Raw genomic sequence first — 20,923 nt, forward strand, 5'->3', positions numbered from 1 at the left:
ATGTTTTAACTAGTTTTAATTTGAGGCAGATTAAACGTAATTATCCAAAACAATCACTTTTGCATGTGAAAACACCATTTTAGTCATTACTCCACGTGCTTAATCTAGCCTAGACTACGAGACATTTGTTTTGAGATTATTTCGTTTTGGGGTTTGAACCGTCACCTTGCTCGTGCCCGGGAGGCAGCCGGTTCCAAAAGGAATGCAATCACCTTTCACCGATTTAACCGCTCTCACCGGCGGTAAACCGGGCCAGATAATCGAAAACCCTCACTGTTTACCACCCTGCATACTGAGCGCGGCTAAAACAACGCCTAGCTCCCAAAAAGCAGAACACTGATTTGATTGGCTGACATTGTCCACGTTGCCCCCTCCCAGACTGTTGTTGTACTGTGATTCGCTGTTACTAAGTAACGGATTGCAAAGTATTGATTGGCTGTTGAACTGTGTAAGGAAAAGGGAAGCTCAAACGAAAGACATGTTTACGAGTACGTGATAAGAAGCCAGAAACCGAGGAGGCAAGAAGACCGAAATACCTGTACATGTTATACAAAGTAGGCGATAAATCTTCTGGGGACAGACTCTTATCATATTTTCCTATACACGTTTGATTGGTTTATTGTTAAAAAGACAAAATGGGTTGCTGGTTCTCCAAAAAATCCAAGAGAAAATCACCCGAAAAGGAACCTACTCCGAAAACGGTGGAAGATAAGGCGAACAGCAGCAACGCCAACAACATTGACCTCTGCAGCAATACAACAGAGGACCCACCTAAACAATACAGCTGGGACAAACGCGAAAAGGTATGGAGATGATGCGTGTATGGCCAGGGAGACTAGTGGAGATGATGCATGCATGGCCAGGGAGACTAGCGGCTAGGATGCAGGGAGACTAGCGGCGAGGATGCATGTATATGACCAGGGGGGATCGCTGGGGATACATGTATGACCAGGGGGGATCGCTGGGGATGCATGTATGACCAGGGGGGATCGCTGGGGATGCATGTATGGTTAGGGGGGATCGCTGAGGATGCATGCATGGTTAGGGGGGATCGCTGAGGATGCATGCATGGTTAGGGGGGATCGCTGAGGATGCATGCATGGTTAGGGGGGATCGCTGAGGATGCATGCATGGTTAGGGGGGATCGCTGAGGATGCATGCATGGTTAGGGATAGAACGAGTCAAAATTCACCCAAGGCTGAAAAACGGCCAAAAAACGTTGGTTGAGAACGAACACTAGCGCCAGGCAATAGCAAATGAATTAAAACAAACCTTCGCTGGGTCTCTTCTGACTGGAATCATCCTTAGAATTCCATTTCCCTAAATGGCACCAAACAAATTATACCTTTTTTATTTGACCACTACAGTCTGTTCATAGGAAGAAACTGAAAAATAACAACTCGTATAGAAAGTAAACATCCGCACCTCCATGGTGCCAAGTGTGCTTATGTCTGTATAAGAGGAAGTCGGAAACAAATTGTAACTTGACTATTTCTGGTCTAGCGATCGATGAAAGCAGAGTACGCTGTTTACTCAACCTTGTGTCATTAGAAAGAGATGATTATCCTGATTTATACTGGTGACTTAAAAAAATATATATACACATTGCGAAATATACCAGCATGCCTCTCTATAAGAAAACAAGGGGGAGCTCAGCGTTCCAAGGGAAACAAGTATTTCGGGGCTAGCGTTTGATGACAACGGAGTACGCTGCCCAGCATTACACAATTAGAAAGAGGAGCTTCATGATTAAAATGGTGTCCGACTTGTAAAATTCAAATATACACACTGCGAGATATTATGTAAAAACAAACATACCTATATTTCCCCTACTGGAAACAATGGGACGACTTCAGAGTTCCATAAGTTTTTTTGTTTTTTGACGTTTTAGCTACCAGAAATGGGTAAACTCATTAGAAATACGTTTATCCTGATTTAAAATGGTGTAGAACTTAAAACCATTCAAATAAATACATTTTGAGATATTTGGTGAAATAGACAGACATGTCCCTATTTTTCCAAAAAGTTCCAAGAGCAGTCTTTTATTTTACCAGCTTGCCATTTATCTACTACTGTTCACCTTTTTGTGTTGATGTTGTGCTGTCGTTCAGCAGCAGATGTGCTGTCGTTCAGCTGATGATGATGATGATGATGATGTGCTGTCGTTCAGCTGATGATGATGATGATGTGCTGTCGTTCAGTTGATGATGATGATGATGTGCTGTCAGCTTATCATTCCCACTCGCCATCACTCACTGCTGTCACCAACTGGACTCATGCTAGCTACCAGTTCCGACTGAGCTGTCATGAAACACAAATACAGTGATGAGTTTCTCTCTTTTTAATACAAACTTTGAGAAGTAAGAAGGAGCGCCCACAATGTGTTTTGTGTGGGGAAGTGCTTAACGTTAGTAATGAGTCTCTCAAAAAGCGAACAAATGAATAAAACGCCACGTTTTTTGGTCAGGGACCAAACACCCACAGCATGCCGGTGATGGTGGAAAAGTAGGTCAACTAGCAAGACTTTTACGGATACAGGTATTCTGTGTGTGTGTTTCTTTTCTCTCCTTCTCCCCTCCTCACAGGTGGCAATCATCATTCGCTAATCAGAAGACACACCTCCTGTTTCCATTACCCTATCACATTCCTTTTCCCTTGGTTTAAAAACCCTGTCTGTTGTTTGCTCTACAGCTCAATCTCTCTGTCAATGCCATCTGTCTGTAGATCTCTCTGTCAATGCCATCTGTCTGTAGATCTCTTGTCAATGCCATCTGTCTGTAGATCTCTTGTCAATGCCATCTGTCTGTAGATCTCTCTGTCTGTAGATCTCTTGTCAATGCCATCTGTCTGTAGATCTCTCTGTCTGTAGATCTCTTGTCAATGCCATCTGTCTGTAGATCTCTCTGTCTGTAGATCTCTCTGTCAATGCCATCTGTCTGTAGATCTCTCTGTCAATGCCATCTGTCTGTAGATCTCTTGTCAATGCCATCTGTCTGTAGATCTCTCTGTCTGTAGATATCTCTGTCAATGTCATCTGTCTGTAGATCTCTCTGTCAATACCATCTGTCTGTAGATCTCTCTGTCTGTAGATCTCTCTGTCAATGCCATCTGTCTGTAGATCTCTCTGTCTGTAGATATCTCTGTCAATGTCATCTGTCTGTAGATCTCTTGTCAATGCCATCTGTCTGTAGATCTCTCTGTCAATGCCATCTGTCTGTAGATCTCTCTGTCAATGCCATCTGTCTGTAGATCTCTCTGTCTGTAGATCTCTCTGTCAATGCCATCTGTCTGTAGATCTCTCTGTCAATGCCATCTGTCTGTAGATCTCTCTGTCAATGCCATCTGTCTGTAGATCTCTCTGTCTGTAGATCTCTCTGTCAATGTCATCGGCTGTAGATCTCTCTGTCTGTAGATCTCTCTGTCAATGTCATCTGGCTGTAGATCTCTCTGTCTGTAGATCTCTCTGTCAATGCCATCTGTCTGTAGATCTCTCTGTCAATGCCATCTGTCTGTAGATCTCTCTGTCAATGCCATCTGGCTGTAGATCTCTCTGTCTGTAGATCTCTCTGTCAATGCCATCTGTCTGTAGATCTCTTGTCAATGCCATCTGTCTGTAGATCTCTCTGTCTGTAGATCTCTCTGTCAATGCCATCTGTCTGTAGATCTCTCTGTCAATGCCATCTGTCTGTAGATCTCTTGTCAATGCCATCTGTCTGTAGATCTCTCTGTCTGTAGATCTCTCTGTCTGTAGATCTCTCTGTCAATGCCATCTGTCTGTAGATCTGTCTGTCAAGCCATCTGTCTGTAGATCTCTCTGTCTGTAGATCTCTCTGTCAATGCCATCTGTCTGTAGATCTCTCTGTCAATGCCATCTGTCTGTAGATCTCTCTGTCAATGCCATCTGTCTGTAGATCTCTCTGTCAATGCCATCTGTCTGTAGATCTCTCTGTCAATGTCATCGGCTGTAGATCTCTCTGTCTGTAGATCTCTCTGTCAATGTCATCTGGCTGTAGATCTCTCTGTCTGTAGATCTCTCTGTCTGTAGATCTCTCTGTCAATGCCATCTGTCTGTAGATCTCTCTGTCAATGCCATCTGTCTGTAGATCTCTCTGTCTGTAGATCTCTCTGTCAATGCCATCTGTCTGTAGATCTCTCTGTCAATGCCATCTGTCTGTAGATCTCTCTGTCAATGCCATCTGTCTGTAGATCTCTCTGTCTGTAGATCTCTCTGTCAATGCCATCTGTCTGTAGATCTCTCTGTCAATGCCATCTGTCTGTAGATCTCTCTGTCAATGCCATCTGTCTGTAGATCTCTCTGTCTGTAGATCTCTCTGTCAATGTCATCGGCTGTAGATCTCTCTGTCTGTAGATCTCTCTGTCAATGTCATCCATCTCTCTGTCTGTAGATCTCTCTGTCAATGCCATCTGTCTGTAGATCTCTCTGTCAATGCCATCTGTCTGTAGATCTCTCTGTCTGTAGATCTCTCTGTCAATGCCATCTGGCTGTAGATCTCTCTGTCTGTAGATCTCTCTGTCAATGCCATCTGTCTGTAGATCTCTTGTCAATGCCATCTGTCTGTAGATCTCTCTGTCTGTAGATCTCTCTGTCAATGCCATCTGTCTGTAGATCTCTCTGTCAATGCCATCTGTCTGTAGATCTCTTGTCAATGCCATCTGTCTGTAGATCTCTCTGTCTGTAGATCTCTTGTCAATGCCATCTGTCTGTAGATCTCTCTGTCTGTAGATCTCTCTGTCAATGCCATCTGTCTGTAGATCTGTCTGTCAATGCCATCTGTCTGTAGATCTCTCTGTCAATGCCATCTGTCTGTAGATCTCTCTGTCAATGCCATCTGTCTGTAGATCTCTCTGTCAATGCCATCTGTCTGTAGATCTCTCTGTCAATGCCATCTGTCTGTAGATCTCTCTGTCAATGCCATCTGTCTGTAGATCTCTCTGTCTGTAGATCTCTCTGTCAATGTCATCTGTCTGTAGATCTCTCTGTCAATGTCATCTGGCTGTAGATCTCTCTGTCTGTAGATCTCTCTGTCAATGCCATCTGTCTGTAGATCTCTCTGTCAATGCCATCTGTCTGTAGATCTCTCTGTCTGTAGATCTCTCTGTCAATGCCATCTGTCTGTAGATCTCTCTGTCTGTAGATCTCTCTGTCAATGTCATCTGTCTGTAGATCTCTTGTCAATGCCATCTGTCTGTAGATCTCTCTGTCAATGCCATCTGTCTGTAGATCTCTCTGTCAATGCCATCTGTCTGTAGATCTCTTGTCAATGCCATCTGTCTGTAGATCTCTTGTCAATGCCATCTGTCTGTAGATCTCTCTGTCTGTAGATCTCTCTGTCAATGCCATCTGTCTGTAGATCTCTTGTCAATGCCATCTGTCTGTAGATCTCTCTGTCTGTAGATATCTCTGTCAATGTCATCTGTCTGTAGATCTCTCTGTCAATACCATCTGTCTGTAGATCTCTCTGTCTGTAGATCTCTCTGTTAATGCCATCTGTCTGTAGATCTCTCTGTCTGTAGATATCTCTGTCAATGTCATCTGTCTGTAGATCTCTCTGTCAATGTCATCTGTCTGTAGATCTCTTGTCAATGCCATCTGTCTGTAGATCTCTCTGTCTGTAGATCTCTCTGTCAATGCCATCTGTCTGTAGATCTCTCTGTCTGTAGATCTCTCTGTCTGTAGATCTCTCTGTTAATGCCATCTGTCTGTAGATCTCTCTGTCTGTAGATATCTCTGTCAATGCCATCTGTCTGTAGATCTCTTGTCAATGCCATCTGTCTGTAGATCTCTCTGTCTGTAGATCTCTTGTCAATGCCATCTGTCTGTAGATCTCTCTGTCTGTAGATCTCTCTGTCAATGCCATCTGTCTGTAGATCTCTTGTCAATGCCATCTGTCTGTAGATCTCTTGTCAATGCCATCTGTCTGTAGATCTCTCTGTCTGTAGATCTCTCTGTCTGTAGATCTCTTATTTGGTTTTTGGCATCTACATGTCACTTTGTCCCCACCTGTGAGTATTGGTTTTGTTATGGTGTTTGTTTGACGGTGGGAAGAGGGGGTACGAAGATAAGTCTCCCATGGGCATACAGTACCCGTAGGAATACTTTGTATAAATACACTAGTTAGAACTGGGCGGACCACCCACTGTATTTTTGGTTAGTTAGTTAGCTGTTGTTAAAGTAGGCTAGTCTAGCTCAGGGGTGTTTTTGAATACTTATTGTTTCTTTTCTTGGGTCCAGCTCAGACCCTTTTCCTGCTCCCCCCATTACCGCGTGTTTTACAATAAACCCTGAGTGTTTAACGGTCATTTAGTTGGGTTAGTTTAGTTTAGTTGGGATACCCCCCCCCCCCAGACTGCCGGGCCAAAGGGACTCATAACAAAGACATTTTTGTGATTTTTATAACAGGTGATGATGAGCAGGCATAAGGGAGTACTAACTCTCATAGTAGTAGATGTGAGTTTATCTTTAAAAAAAAAAAAACTTGGCCTTGTACACATGTAATAGCTAATGATAGCCAAAGCAAGCTAGCTAGCTACTGATAGTGCAACCCTAAGTAACAGTACAGATGAAACATGATCATGCCCACTTTACATCTTACTGTAGAAATTATTGTTGAAAACTAGTCTCGGTTGGAACTGTTTGTTAACTTGCAAGTAATAATTGTTATTCTGAACTAGAATAAACTGTCTCAAAAAGCATCTTGCTTCAAACACACTCGCACAGTTCTGGGTTCTACAGCAGGAAGTGGTCTCCTGCCTGACTGAGAAAGCAGTAGCTGTTCTGGTCCAGTTTGGCACCACATACAGTCTCCGACGGCAGGATTCTCAAGTACGGAAACGGTGTCATTGCTGAGTATGACCTCAGTGTTAAACTGTCAAACTGAGCCCAGAATAGACCTGCTTGTTGAGAACTTGAACCAGCCACAGAGCTCTCATTAGGTGTGTGTGTGATGTGATCAATCTGTTTATTCCAGTTCAGAATAAACAGCAACATTTCCAACCTAGACTTTATTTTAACAATAATTTATACATTAGGATGTGCAGGAGGAGGCCTGATCATTTTTCATCTGTAATGTTACTTCGTGTTGCACCATCATAAAGCCTTTGTTCTGTTATTCATCTGTGTGATGTGATCAATCTGTTTATTCCAGTTCAGAATGAAACATGATTTATTGTATTTTAACAGCAACATTTCCAACCTAGACAGATATGTACTAGTGTTTTTAATGGGGGGGAAATGAACATGAATATATATTTATACGAATATTTAATGTTTTTGTCTATATTGCATTTGTTTTAGGCAATGAAATGTACCCAAATTTACGTATGGTTTCATCTCTTCCTAAGCTTGGGTCCCGGGAAAACACATTTCTCTTTTGGGTCCCAGGAAAACACATTTCTCTTTTGGGTCCCAGGAAAACACATTTCTCTTTTGGGTCCCAGGAAAACAAATTTCTCTTTTGGGTCCCGGGCTGAAAAAGTTTAAGAACCACTGCCCTAAGGAACTAATGTCTGTCTCTATGCAGATTGACCCTAAGGAACTAATGTCTGTCTCTATGCAGATTGACCCTAAGGAACTAATGTCTGTCTCTATGCAGATTGACCCTAAGGAACTAATGTCTGTCTCTATGCAGATTGACCCTAAGGAACTAATGTCTGTCTCTATGCAGATTGACCCTAAGGAACTAATGTCAGTCTCTATGCAGGTTGACCCTAAGGAACTAATGTCAGTCTCTATGCAGATTGACCCTAAGGAACTAATGTCTGTCTCTATGCAGGAACTAATGTCTGTCTCTATGCAGATTGACCCTAAGGAACTAATGTCTGTCTCTATGCAGATTGACCCTAAGGAACTAATGTCTGTCTCTATGCAGATTGACCCTAAGGAACTAATGTCTGTCTCTATGCAGATTGACCCTAAGGAACTAATGTCTGTCTCTATGCAGATTGACCCTAAGGAACTAATGTCTGTCTCTATGCAGATTGACCCTAAGGAACTAATGTCTGTCTCTATGCAGATTGACCCTAAGGAACTAATGTCTGTCTCTATGCAGATTGACCCTAAGGAACTAATGTCTGTCTCTATGCAGATTGACCCTAAGGAACTAATGTCTGTCTCTATGCAGATTGACCCTAAGGAACTAATGTCTGTCTCTATGCAGATTGACCCTAAGGAACTAATGTCTGTCTCTATGCAGATTGACCCTAAGGAACTAATGTCTGTCTCTATGCAGATTGACCCTAAGGAACTAATGTCTGTCTCTATGCAGATTGACCCTAAGGAACTAATGTCTGTCTCTATGCAGATTGACCCTAAGGAACTAATGTCTGTCCCCCTGCAGGTTGACCCGAAGGACTTCATGCTAACGGGGCTGAAGGATGCCACGGTGGGCCGTCTGCCAGGCAAGCTGAACGGACAGCAGTTTGTCATCCAGGACTGTGACAACTGTAAGATCTTCGTGTTGGACCACTCCGCCACCATCACCATCGACGACTGCACTAACTGCTGCATTGTTATGGGGCCAGTGAAGGGCAGTGTGTTCTTCAGGGACTGTAAGGACATCAAGTGTGTGGTGGCCTGCCAGCAGTTCAGGACCAGGGACTGTCAGAAGATGGAGGTGTTCCTGTGTTGCGCCACTCAGCCCATCATCGAGGCGTCCACGGGGATGAAGTTCGGCTGCTTCCAGTACTACTACCCCGAGCTGGCCTTCCACTTCAAGGACGCAGGCCTCAGCATTTTCAACAACAACTGGAGCAACGTCCATGACTTCACGCCCGTCTCAGGGGAGACCAACTGGAGCCTGCTGCCTGAGGACACTGTGGTGTTGGACCACGTTCCAGCCCCTGACCCGGAGTCAGAGTTTAAATCAGTCCGGATCTCAGCTGAGGCATCCCGCAGCATCGTACCCATGACCAAAGGAGGCAGACGCAAGGAGAGTGACGAGTCCTGTCTGTTTGTGTTCTTCTCTGGGGACTACACCACTGCCAACGCCAGGAAACTCATTGATGAGGTGAGGAGGAGGTAGAGGAGGGTGGGAGGAGGTAGAGGAGGGTGAGGAGGAGGTAGAGGAGAGTGACGAGTCCTGTCTGTGTTCTTCTCTGGGGACTACACCACTGCTAACGCCCGGAAACTCATTGATGAGGTGAGGAGGAGGTAGAGGAGGGTGGTGAGGAGGAGGGTGAGGAGGAGGTAGAGGAGGGTGAGGAGGCGGTAGAGGAGGGTGAGGAGGAGGTAGAGGAGGTGAGGAGGAGGTAGAGGAGGGTGAGGAGGAGGGTGAGGAGGAGGTAGAGGAGGGTGACGAGGAGGTAGAGGAGGGTGACGAGTCCTGTCTGTTTGTGTTCTTCTCTGGGGACTACACCACTGCTAACGCCCGGAAACTCATTGATGAGGTGAGGAGGAGGTAGAGGAGGGTGAGGAGGAGGAGGAGGGTGAGGAGGAGGTAGAGGAGGGTGAGGAGAGTGAGGAGGAGGTAGGAGGGTGAGGAGGAGGTAGAGGAGGAGGAGGTAGAGGAGGAGGTAGAGGAGGGTGAGGAGGAGGTAGAAGAGGGTGAGGAGGAGGTAGAGGAGGGTGAGGAGGAGGAGGAGGAGGTAGAGGAGGGTGAGGAGGAGGGTGAGGAGGAGGTAGAGGAGAGTGAGGAGGAGGTAGAGGAGGGTGAGGAGGAGGTAGAGGAGAGTGAGGAGGAGGTAGAGGGTGAGGAGGAGGTAGAGGAGGTACGAGGAGGGTGAGGAGGAGGTGGAGGAGGTAGAGGAGGGTGAGGAGGAGGTAGAGGAGGGTGACGAGTCCTGTCTGTTTGTGTTCTTCTCTGGGGACTACAGGAGGAGGTAGAGGAGGGTGAGGAGGAGGTAGAGGGGAGGAAGTCAGTACCGGAAACTCATTGATGAGGTGAGGAGGAGGTAGAGGAGGGTGAGGAGGAGGTAGAGGGGAGGAAGTCAGTACCGAAAACTCATTGATGAGGTGAGGAGCAGGTAGAGGAGGGTGAGGAGGAGGTCGAGGGGAGAAAGTCAGTACCGGAAACTCATTGATGAGGTGAGGAGCAGGTAGAGGAGGGTGAGGAGGAGGTCGAGGGGAGGAACTCGGTACCGGAAACTCATTGATGAGGTGAGCAGGTCGAGGAGGGTGAGGAGGATAAGAGAGTGTGTTCAATGACTTAAAGTAATACAAAAAATGAGGGAAGGTTAGACCCTATGTCATGCAGTTAAAGGTCTCCTTCCCTTGCTGCAATGGTTCTAGTTTTGGCCTTTCCATTAAGGTCCTTCTGATCTAAACTACTGGTCATCCTCCAGATGAGGAAGTGACTCAAGGTCCTTCTGGTGTTGGTGGGTCATCATTGTTTACTAGTCTGTTGGGGGGTCATCATTGTTTACCAGTCTGTTGGGGGGTCATCATTGTTTACTAATCTGTTGGGGGTCATCATTGTTTACCAGTCTGTTGGGGGTCATCATTGTTTACTAATCTGTTGGGGGGGTCATCATTGTTTACTAGTCTGTTGGGGGTCATCATTGTCTACTAGTCTGTTGGGGGTCATCATTGTTTACTAGTCTGTTGGTGGGTCATCATTGTTTACTAGTCTGTTGGGGGGTCATCATTGTTTACTAGTCTGTTGGGGGGGTCATCATTGTTGACTAGTAAGCTGTGGTAAGCTCTACACCTCATCTGTAACATACACTACAGCAGATGTTCCCAAACAGTCCCCTACCCCTTCAAACATTCAACCTCCAGCTGTACCCCCTCTAGCACCAGGGTCAGCGCACTCTCAAATGTTGTTTTTGGCATCATTGTTACAGTCCCCTACCACTTCAAACATTCAACCTCCAGCTGTACCCCCTCTAGCACCAGGGTCAGCTGTTCCCCCTCTAGCACCAGGGTCAGCTGTACCCCCTCTAGCACCAGGGTCAGCTGTACCCCCTCTAGCACCAGGGTCAGCTGTACCCCCTCTAGCACCAGGGTCAGCTGTACCCCCTCTAGCACCAGGGTCAGCTGTACCCCCTCTAGCACCAGGGTCAGCTGTACCCCCTCTAGCACCAGGGTCAGCTGTACCCCCTCTAGCACCAGGGTCAGCTGTACCCCCTCTAGCACCAGGGTCAGCTGTACCCCCTCTAGCACCAGGGTCAGCTGTACCCCCTCTAGCACCAGGGTCAGCTGTACCCCTCTAGCACCAGGGTCAGCTGTACCCCTCTAGCACCAGGGTCAGCTGTACCCCCTCTAGCACCAAGGTCAGCTGTACCCCTCTAGCACCAGGGTCAGCTGTACCCCCTCTAGCACCAAGGTCAGCTGTACCCCCTCTAGCACCAAGGTCAGCTGTACCCCCTCTAGCACCAGGGTCAGCTGTACCCCCTCTAGCACCAGGGTCAGCTGTACCCCCTCTAGCACCAGGTCAGCTGTACCCCTCTAGCACCAAGGTCAGCTGTACCCCTCTCAAATCAGCTGTTTCTATCACCATCAGCTGTAAGCACCAGGGTCAGCACCACTATACACCAGGGTCAGTGCACTCTCAAATGTTGTTTATTGCCATCATTGTAAGCCTGCAGCACACACTATACACACACACACACACACACACTATACACACACACACACACACACTATACACACACACACACACACTACACACACACACACACACACACACACACACACACACACACACACACACACACACACACACACACACACACACACACACACACACACACACACACTATACACACACACACTATACAACACATTTATTAAACATATAAATGAGTGTTTTTGTCACTTCCCGGCTGAAGGGAAGTTGAAGGTGCTAGAGGGGGTACACTTCCCGGCTGAAGGGAAGTTGAAGGTGCTAGAGGGGGTACACTTCCCGGCTGAAGGGAAGTGACGAGCTCTTCTAGGACCAGGGCACAAATGATAATAATCAACAATTATGCTCTTCATTTAACCATCTTACATAAAACCTTATTTTTTTTCATCAAAAATGGTGAATAACTCACCACAGATTAATGAGAAGGGTGTGCTTGAAAGGATGCACGTAACTCTGCAATGTTGGGTTGTATTGGAGAGAGTCTACACTCAGTCTGTGCCTTTTTTTTAGTTTTCATGCTAGTGAGGGCCGAGAATCCACTCTCACATAGGTACGTGGTTGCAAAAGGCATCAATGTCTTAACAGCACGATTTACCAAGGCAGGATACTCTGAGCGCAGCCCTATCCAGAAATCTGGCAGTGGCTTCTGATGAGTCTTTCGATGAGTCTCTCTTGTTCAGATATCGGTAAGTGGACTGGAGGCAGGGCATGAAAGGGATAAACGAATCCTGTTGTCATCCGTTTCGGGAAAGTACCTGCATAATTGCACACCCAACTCACTCAGGTGCTTCGCTATATCACATTTGACATTGTCCGTAAGCTTGAGTTCATTTGCACACAAAAAAATCATACAATGATAGAAAGACCTGTGTGTTGTCCTTGTTAATGCAGACAGAGAAGAGCTCCAACCTGTGTGTTGTCCTTGTTAATGCAGACAGAGAAGAGCTCCAACCTGTGTGTTGTCCTTGATAATGCAGACAGAGAAGAGCTCCAACCTGTGTGTTGTCCTTGATAATGCAGACAGAGAAGAGCTCCAACCTGTGTGTTGTCCTTGATAATGCAGACAGAGAAGAGCTCCAACCTGTGTGTTGTCCTTGATAATGCAGACAGAGAAGAGCTCCAACCTGTGTGTTGTCCTTGTTAATGCAGACAGAGAAGAGCTCCAACCTGTGTGTTGTCCTTGATAATGCAGACAGAGAAGAGCTCCAACCTGTGTGTTGTCCTTGATAATGCAGACAGAGAAGAGCTCCAACCTGTGTGTTGTCCTTGTTAATGCAGACAGAGAAGAGCTCCAACCTGTGTGTTGTCCTTGATAATGCAGACAGAGAAGAGCTCCAACCTGTGTGTTGTCCTTGATAATGCAGACAGAGAAGAGCTCCAACCTGTGTGTTGTCCTTGTTAATGCAGACAGAGAAGAGCTCCAACCTGTGTGTTGTCCTTGTTAATGCAGACAGAGAAGAGCTCCAACCTGTGTGTTGTCCTTGATAATGCAGACAGAGAAGAGCTCCAACCTGTGTGTTGTCCTTGATAATGCAGACAGAGAAGAGCTCCAACCTGTGTGTTGTCCATGTTAATGCAGACAGAGAAGGGCTCCAACCTGTTTGCTTCCTGTCTGTATTAATCCAGCCTCTGGGAAAGGGTTCCAACCTGTCATTGCTTCCTGTCTGTATTAACTCCAGGCCTCTGGGAAAGGGTTAATGTCATTGCTTCCTGTCAGATTAACTCCAGGCCTCTGGGAAAGGGTTTAACCTGTGTCATTGCTTCCTGTCTGTTAATGCAGGACTGGGAAAGAGCTCCAACCTGTGTCATTGTCCATGTTAATGTGTCAGCCTCAGTATTAACTCCAGGAAAGGTCCAACCTGTGTCATTGCTTCCTGTCTGTGTTAATGCCTCTGGGAAAGGGAACGGTGTCATTGCTTCCTGTCTGTATTAACTCCAGGCCTCCAACCTAACTCCAGGCCTCTGGGAAAGGGTTTAACGGTGTCATTGCTTCCTGTCTGTTAATCCAGGCCTCTGGGAAAGGGTTTAACGGTGTCATTGCTTCCTGTCTGTATTAACTCCAGGCCTCTGGGAAAGGGTTTGTGTCATTGTCCTGTCTGTATTAACTCCAGGCCTCTGGGAAAGGGAAGTCATTGCTTCTGTCTGTATTAAACCTGTGTGTTGTCCTGTCTGTTAATCCAGGCCTCAGAAAGGGAAGTCAGCCTGTCTGTATTAACTCCAGGCCTCTGGGAAAGGGTTTGTGTCATTGCTTCCTGTCTGTTAATGCCTCTGGGAAAGGGAAGAGCCTGTCAACCTGGGAAAGGGTTTGTGTCATTGTCCTTGTATTAATCCAGGCCTCAGAAAGGGTTTAACGGTGTCATTGCTTCCTGTCTTTATTAACTCCAGGCCTCTGGGAAAGGGTTTAATGTTGTCATTGCTTCCTGTCTGTATTAACTCCAGGCCTCTGGGAAAGGGTTTAATGGTGTCATTGCTTCCTGTCTGTATTAACTCCAGGCCTCTGGGAAAGGGTTTAACGGTGTCATTGCTTCCTGTCTGTATTAACTCCAGGCCTCTGGGAAAGGGTTTAACGGTGTCATTGCTTCCTGTCTGTATTAACTCCAGGCCTCTGGGAAAGGGTTTAACGGTGTCATTGCTTCCTGTCTGTATTAACTCCAGGCCTCTGGGAAAGGGTTTAACGGTGTCATTGCTTCCTGTCTGTATTAACTCCAGGCCTCTGGGAAAGGGTTTAACGGTGTCATTGCTTCCTGTCTTTATTAACTCCAGGCCTCTGGGAAAGGGTTTAAAGGTGTCATTGCTTCCTGTCTGTATTAACTCCAGGCCTCTGGGAAAGGGTTTAACGGTGTCATTGCTTCCTGTCTGTATTAACTCCAGGCCTCTGGGAAAGGGTTTAACGGTGTCATTGCTTCCTGTCTGTATTAACTCCAGGCCTCTGGGAAAGGGTTTAACGGTGTCATTGCTTCCTGTCTGTATTAACTCCAGGCCTCTGGGAAAGGGTTTAACGGTGTCATTGCTTCCTGTCTGTATTAACTCCAGGCCTCTGGGAAAGGGTTTAACGGTGTCATTGCTTCCTGTCTTTATTAACTCCAGGCCTCTGGGAAAGGGTTTAACGGTGTCATTGCTTCCTGTCTGTATTAACTCCAGGCCTCTGGGAAAGGGTTTAACGGTGTCATTGCTTCCTGTCTGTATTAACTCCAGGCCTCTGGGAAAGGGTTTAACGGTGTCATTGCTTCCTGTCTGTATTAACTCCAGGCCTCTGGGAAAGGGTTTAACGGTGTCATTGCTTCCTGTCTGTATTAACTCCAGGCCTCTGGGAAAGGGTTTAACGGTGTCATTGCTTCCTGTCTGTATTAACTCCAGGCCTCTGGGAAAGGGTTTAACGGTGTCATTGCTTCCTGTCTGTATTAACTCCAGGCCTCTGGGAAAGGGTTTAACGGTGTCATTGCTTCCTGTCTGTATTAACTCCAGGCCTCTGGGAAAGGGTTTAACGGTGTCATTGCTTCCTGTCTGTATTAACTCCAGGCCTCTGGGAAAGGGTTTAACGGTGTCATTGCTTCCTGTCTGTATTAACTCCAGGCCTCTGGGAAAGGGTTTAACGGTGTCATTGCTTCCTGTCTGTATTAACTCCAGGCCTCTGGGAAAGGGTTTAACGGTGTCATTGCTTCCTGTCTGTATTAACTCCAGGCCTCTGGGAAAGGGTTTAACGGTGTCATTGCTTCCTGTCTGTATTAACTCCAGGCCTCTGGGAAAGGGTTTAACGGTGTCATTGCTTCCTGTCTTTATTAACTCCAGGCCTCTGGGAAAGGGTTTAATGGTGTCATTGCTTCCTGTCTGTATTAACTCCAGGCCTCTGGGAAAGGGTTTAATGGTGTCATTGCTTCCTGTCTGTATTAACTCCAGGCCTCTGGGAAAGGGTTTAATGGTGTCATTCCTTCCTGTATGTATTAACTCCAGGCCTCTGGGTTAGGGTTTAACGGTGTCATTGCTTCCTGTATGTATTAACTCCAGGCCTCTGGGAAAGGGTTTGTGCTGATCCAGACTAAGGAAGTGTCCATGCGCCCTGAGGACGTCAGCAGAGTGTTCCAGAACGATGCAGAGGGACTCCTCGAGTGGATCACCAACGGTAAGGAACACAGGCTGTCCCTCCTTATTCTCTATACAAGGCACTACTTTTGACCAGGGCCTGCAGACAATCTGCATATCATCTGGGTTAATCATTCAATAGTTTGTTTGAGGCTAGGGCAGACATCGGTTTGAGGCTAGGGCAGACATCGGTTTGAGGCTAGGGCAGACATCGGTTTGAGGCCAGGGCAGACATCGGTTTGAGGCCAGGGCAGACATCGGTTTGAGGCCAGGGCAGACATCGGTTTGAGGCTAGGGCAGACATCGGTTTGAGGCTAGGGCAGACATCGGTTTGAGGCTAGGGCAGACATCGGTTTGAGGCCAGGGCAGACATCGGTTTGAGGCCAGGGCAGACATCGGTTTGAGGCCAGGGCAGACATCGGTTTGAGGCCAGGGCAGACATCGGTTTGAGGCCAGGGCAGACATCGGTTTGAGGCTAGGGCAGACATCGGTTTGAGGCTAGGGCAGACATCGGTTTGAGGCTAGGGCAGACATCGGTTTGAGGCTAGGGCAGACATCGGTTTGAGACCAGGGCAGACATCGGTTTGAGGCCAGGGCAGACATCGGTTTGAGGCCAGGGCTGACATCGGTTTGAGGCCAGGGCAGACATCGGTTTGAGGCCAGGGCAGACATCGGTTTGAGGCCAGGGCAGACATCGGTTTGAGGCCAGGGCAGACATCGGTTTGAGGCTAGGGCAGACATCGGTTTGAGGCAAGGGCAGACATCGGTTTGAGGCTAGGGCAGACATCGGTTTGAGGCCAGGGCTGACATCGGTTTGAGGCCAGGGCAGACATCGGTTTGAGGCTAGGGCAGACATCGGTTTGAGGCCAGGGCAGACATCGGTTTGAGGCCAGGGCAGACATCGGTTTGAGGCCAGGGCAGACATCGGTTTGAGGCCAGGGCAGACATCTGGTTTGAGGCCAGGGCAGACATCGGTTTGAGGCCAGGGCAGACATCGGTTTGCTGTTTCTGGTTCTCTGTGATGTATGATGACCTTTGAACCAAGAGAAAGGGGGATAAGATCCTCATAGTTGAAGGAAAGAATTGTGTTAATGAGTTGGTTTAGTGCTTATGATGATTAGGCATGCATTTCTGAACTGCATCTCTTGTTGCCACAGGCCCAGTGACAGCTCTGGAGTTGAATGGGGACGGGGTAGTGGAGGCCTGCAAGAGCATGGCCAGTGAGATGTTCAGTGGAACCAAGGTAACAGCATTCCTGACATCTCTAGACAAAACATTTATTGTTGGGCCTACTGAGTGGCACAGTGGTCTAAGGCACTGCATCTCAGTGTGTTACTGGTTCTAGTCCAGGCTCTGCCGCAACCGGGAGACCCATGGGGCGGCGCACAATTGACCCAGCGTCGTCCGGGTTAGGGGAGGGTTTGGTCGGCAGGGATGTCCTTGTCCCATCGTGCACTAGCGACTCCTGTGGCGGACCGGGCGCAGTGCACGCTAACATGGTCGCCAGGTGCACGGTGTTTCCTCCGACACATTGGTGCGGCTGGCTTCTAGGTTAAGCTGGCATTGTGTCAAGAAGCAGTGCGACTTGGTCGGGTCGTGTTTCGGAGGACGCACGGCTCTCGACCTTCGCCTCTCCCAAGTCCGTACTGGAGTTGCAGCGATGAGACAAGACTGTAACTACCAATTGGATAATACGAAATTGGGGAGAAAAAAGGGGTTCTCATTTATATATTTTTTTACATTTATTGTTTTAATGTCAGTGAAACTAACCTGGTAAAATACCATTTTAAAAAGATCTCAGGATTTGATCAATAGTACTGAAAGTGTTAGTCAGAACTGTACGAACTAATAATATAGTACCTGTATGTGAAGTAACTCTGTCCTATTCCCTGCAGGTGTTTGTTTCAGACAACAGAAATACTTCCTCTCGAGATGTGGACAACTTCTTCAACTTCGCTGACATGCAGATGGGCTTGTGATTGAGTCACTGTATGACAATCAACTTACTACACAACCAAGCATTTATTTGTTATATTTTTTATACTAGTAGGTAGCGGAGAAGGACAGGTTAATCAACATAGTGATGGTAGGTAGCGGAGAAGGACAGGTTAATCAACATAGTGGTGGTAGGTAGCGGAGAAGGACAGGTTAATCAACATAGTGATGGTAGGTAGCGGAGAAGGACAGGTTAATCAACATAGTGATGGTAGGTAGCGGAGAAGGACAGGTTAATCAACATAGTGATGGTAGGTAGTGGAGAAGGACAGGTTAATCAACAGAATGATGGTAGGTAGCAGAGAAGGACAGGTTAATCAACATAGTGATGGTAGGTAGCGGAGAAGGACATGTTAATCAACATAGTGGTGGTAGGTAGTTTAGAAGGACAGGTTAAACAACATAGTGATGGTAGGTAGTGGAGAAGGACAGGTTAATCAACATAGTGATGGTAGGTAGTGGAGAAGGACAGGTTAATCATCAGAATGATGGTAGGTAGTGGAGAAGGACAGGTTAATCAACATAGTGGTGGTAGGTAGTGGAGAAGGACAGGTTAATCAACATAGTGATGGTAGGTAGCGGAGAAGGACAGGTTAATCAACATAGTGATGGTAGGTCGTGGAGAAGGACAGGTTAATCAACAGAATGATGGTAGGTAGCAGAGAAGGACAGGTTAATCAACATAGTGATGGTAGGTAGCGGAGAAGGACAGGTTAATCAACATAGTGATGGTAGGTAGTGGAGAAGGACAGGTTAATCATCAGAATGATGGTAGGTAGTGGAGAAGGACAGGTTAATCAACATAGTGGTGGTAGGTAGTGGAGAAGGACAGGTTAATCAACATAGTGATGGTAGGTAGTGGAGAAGGACAGGTTAATCATCAGAATGATGGTAGGTAGTGGAGAAGGACAGGTTAATCAACATAGTGATGGTAGGTAGTGGAGAAGGACAGGTTAATCAACAGAATGATGGTAGGTAGTGGAGAAGGACAGGTTAATCAACATAGTGATGGTAGGTAGTGGAGAAGGACAGGTTAATCAACATATTTATGGTAGGTAGCGGAGAAGGACAGGTTAATTAGTTATAACGAGCAGCCAGGGGGGGAACGCTGTATTAGTTATTTGGCTATTCGGATTTCTTGAAATTCAAGAAAGTATTCTCTTGTTTATATTGTGTATATTTTGGTCTTCGCTGTTCTGTTAGGTAATTAATGTGTGTGTGTGTATGTGTGTAACACACATTGAAACCATTGTGGTGAATGATCGGTGTAGAGTGAAGTTGCCCCTAGATTCTGATCTTGAATCAGTTTTGCATTTTCCCCCACTGTTTTATGTTAGGATTTGTGGAGGTGAAGAGCTGATCCAAGATCTGTTCCTAGGGGAAACTTTACCTCGTACATCATGTATTTTCTCTTCGGTATTTGTTAGGGTCCTTGCTATTTGGGATGCTTGGGACGTCCCAACAATGTCATCCCATTCAAGTTGAAATTTAAACTAGTCTAGGTAAGGGTTAAGGTTCGGTTCGAGGTTAAGGGCTCAGACACAGCAGTAGTGTTTTCTGGCCCAGAGTACTTGGCCCCTCTGAACGTAATTTGTGAACCGAGTGCGCACAGATTTTACATGTAGAATCAGGTGAAATGTGTCTGTGGTCAGACGTCTATAAACGGTGGTCCCTAAAACACAGTGCGCTGAACGATCGACAGACGAACGCTAAATCCCCATTCGGTCCCATATGTGCAAGCCTTTCAAGTTAGGTTTAGGGTAGGGACGTCCCAACCACTCCCAATAGCACTAACCCATTAGTTTGTGTGTTTGGTTGAGCAGCAAGACACCGTGACTTCCTTAGTGGTTACCTGACTTACCTGTGTTGTTTCCAGACACGTTGTCAGGGTGATACTGGTGTAAATAGCTGATTGGACAATGCTGTGATTGAGTACAGGGGTGTATTCACTAGGAAATAAACAGAAGCAAGCGGGACAAAATGGGGAAGAGACTTACCTAAAACAAATGTTTTGCTACAGTTGGTGTGCACAAATAGACACCTCAACACTTTGGTTACACCAATGTAGACTACACCTATTATGTAAATAATTATTTCACATATTTTAGTTAATGTTTTTTTTTTGTGGGGGGGGGGGGGGGGGTGAACTAAATAAATGTTCTTAGAAAGCATTTAGAATGTATTGAAGACAGGAAGAGAGGTGGTAATGTTGTTTTCTATGGGACCAGACAGGAAGAGAGGTGGTAATGTTGTTTTCTATGGGACCAGACAGGAAGAGAGGTGGTAATGTTGTTTTCTATGGGACCAGACAGGAAGAGAGGTGGTAATGTTGTTTTCTATGGGACCAGACAGGAAGAGAGGTGGTAATGTTGTTTTCTATGGGACCAGACAGGAAGAGAGGTGGTAATGTTGTTTTCTATGGGACCAGACAGGAAGAGAGGTGGTAATGTTGTTTTCTATGGGACCAGACAGGAAGAGAGGTGGTAATGTTGTTTTCTATGGGACCAGACAGGAAGAGAGGTGGTAATGTTGTTTTCTATGGGACCAGACAGGAAGAGAGGTGGTAATGTTGTTTTCTATGGGACCAGACAGGAAGAGAGGTGGTAATGTTGTTTTCTATGGGACCAGACAGGAAGAGAGGTGGTAATGTTGTTTTCTTTGGGACAGAACCTCATCCCTGTGATGAAATTCCTGCTTCTCAAATGGCGCCCTAGTCCTCTACTATTGACCAGGGTAGTGCACTATAAAAGGACTAGGGTGCTGTTTGGGAAGCACGGTATACTTTAACATTTTGTATTTGTTGAAGGAATGATCTGATTGGGACTTTGTATTGCTAAATGTTTCCTATTCCTATCTCTGTAGAATCAAATGAACATGTCATTACTAATATATTAAAGATCCATTTGTATGTGTTGTGTCTGAGATTTTACTGTGGGAGATGTTTCTGACTTACACTACCTTCTCCGTAGCTTGATTTCCATCCAATTGGCGATGTGATTTCTATGGGAATATTCTAGAATCCGCGTAATGAAAATATCCACATTTTCCAACCAGTGGAATGTTTGCACCTGATGGACTTGTTGCAGATCAAGTCCTGTTCAAGACATCATCTGTTCAAGTCCTGTTCAAGACATCTTCTGTTCAAGAACTGTTCATGACATCATCTGTTCAAGTCCTGTTCAAGACATCATCTGTTCAAGTCCTGTTCATGACATCATCTGTTCAAGTCCTGTTCAAGACATCATCTGTTCAAGTCCTGTTCATGA

The 20,923-nt window shown here is 46.3% G+C and overlaps 1 protein-coding gene across 1 annotated transcript; it reads left to right on the plus strand.

Moving 5' to 3' along the window:
• Positions 1 to 464: 464 nt before the first annotated feature.
• LOC115124425 (protein XRP2-like) lies at positions 465 to 20,565 on the plus strand. Its single transcript, XM_065016092.1, has 5 exons — positions 465 to 803; positions 8,358 to 9,026; positions 15,588 to 15,702; positions 16,820 to 16,905; positions 17,558 to 20,565. Exons 1-5 carry the CDS (start codon positions 636 to 638, stop codon positions 17,639 to 17,641), a joined length of 1,122 nt encoding a protein of 373 aa, XP_064872164.1. The 5' UTR covers positions 465 to 635; the 3' UTR covers positions 17,642 to 20,565.
• The last annotated feature ends 358 nt before the right edge of the window (positions 20,566 to 20,923 follow it).

Source organism: Oncorhynchus nerka, unplaced genomic scaffold, assembly GCF_034236695.1.
Source record: "Oncorhynchus nerka isolate Pitt River unplaced genomic scaffold, Oner_Uvic_2.0 unplaced_scaffold_1146, whole genome shotgun sequence".
NCBI lineage: Eukaryota > Metazoa > Chordata > Actinopteri > Salmoniformes > Salmonidae > Oncorhynchus > Oncorhynchus nerka.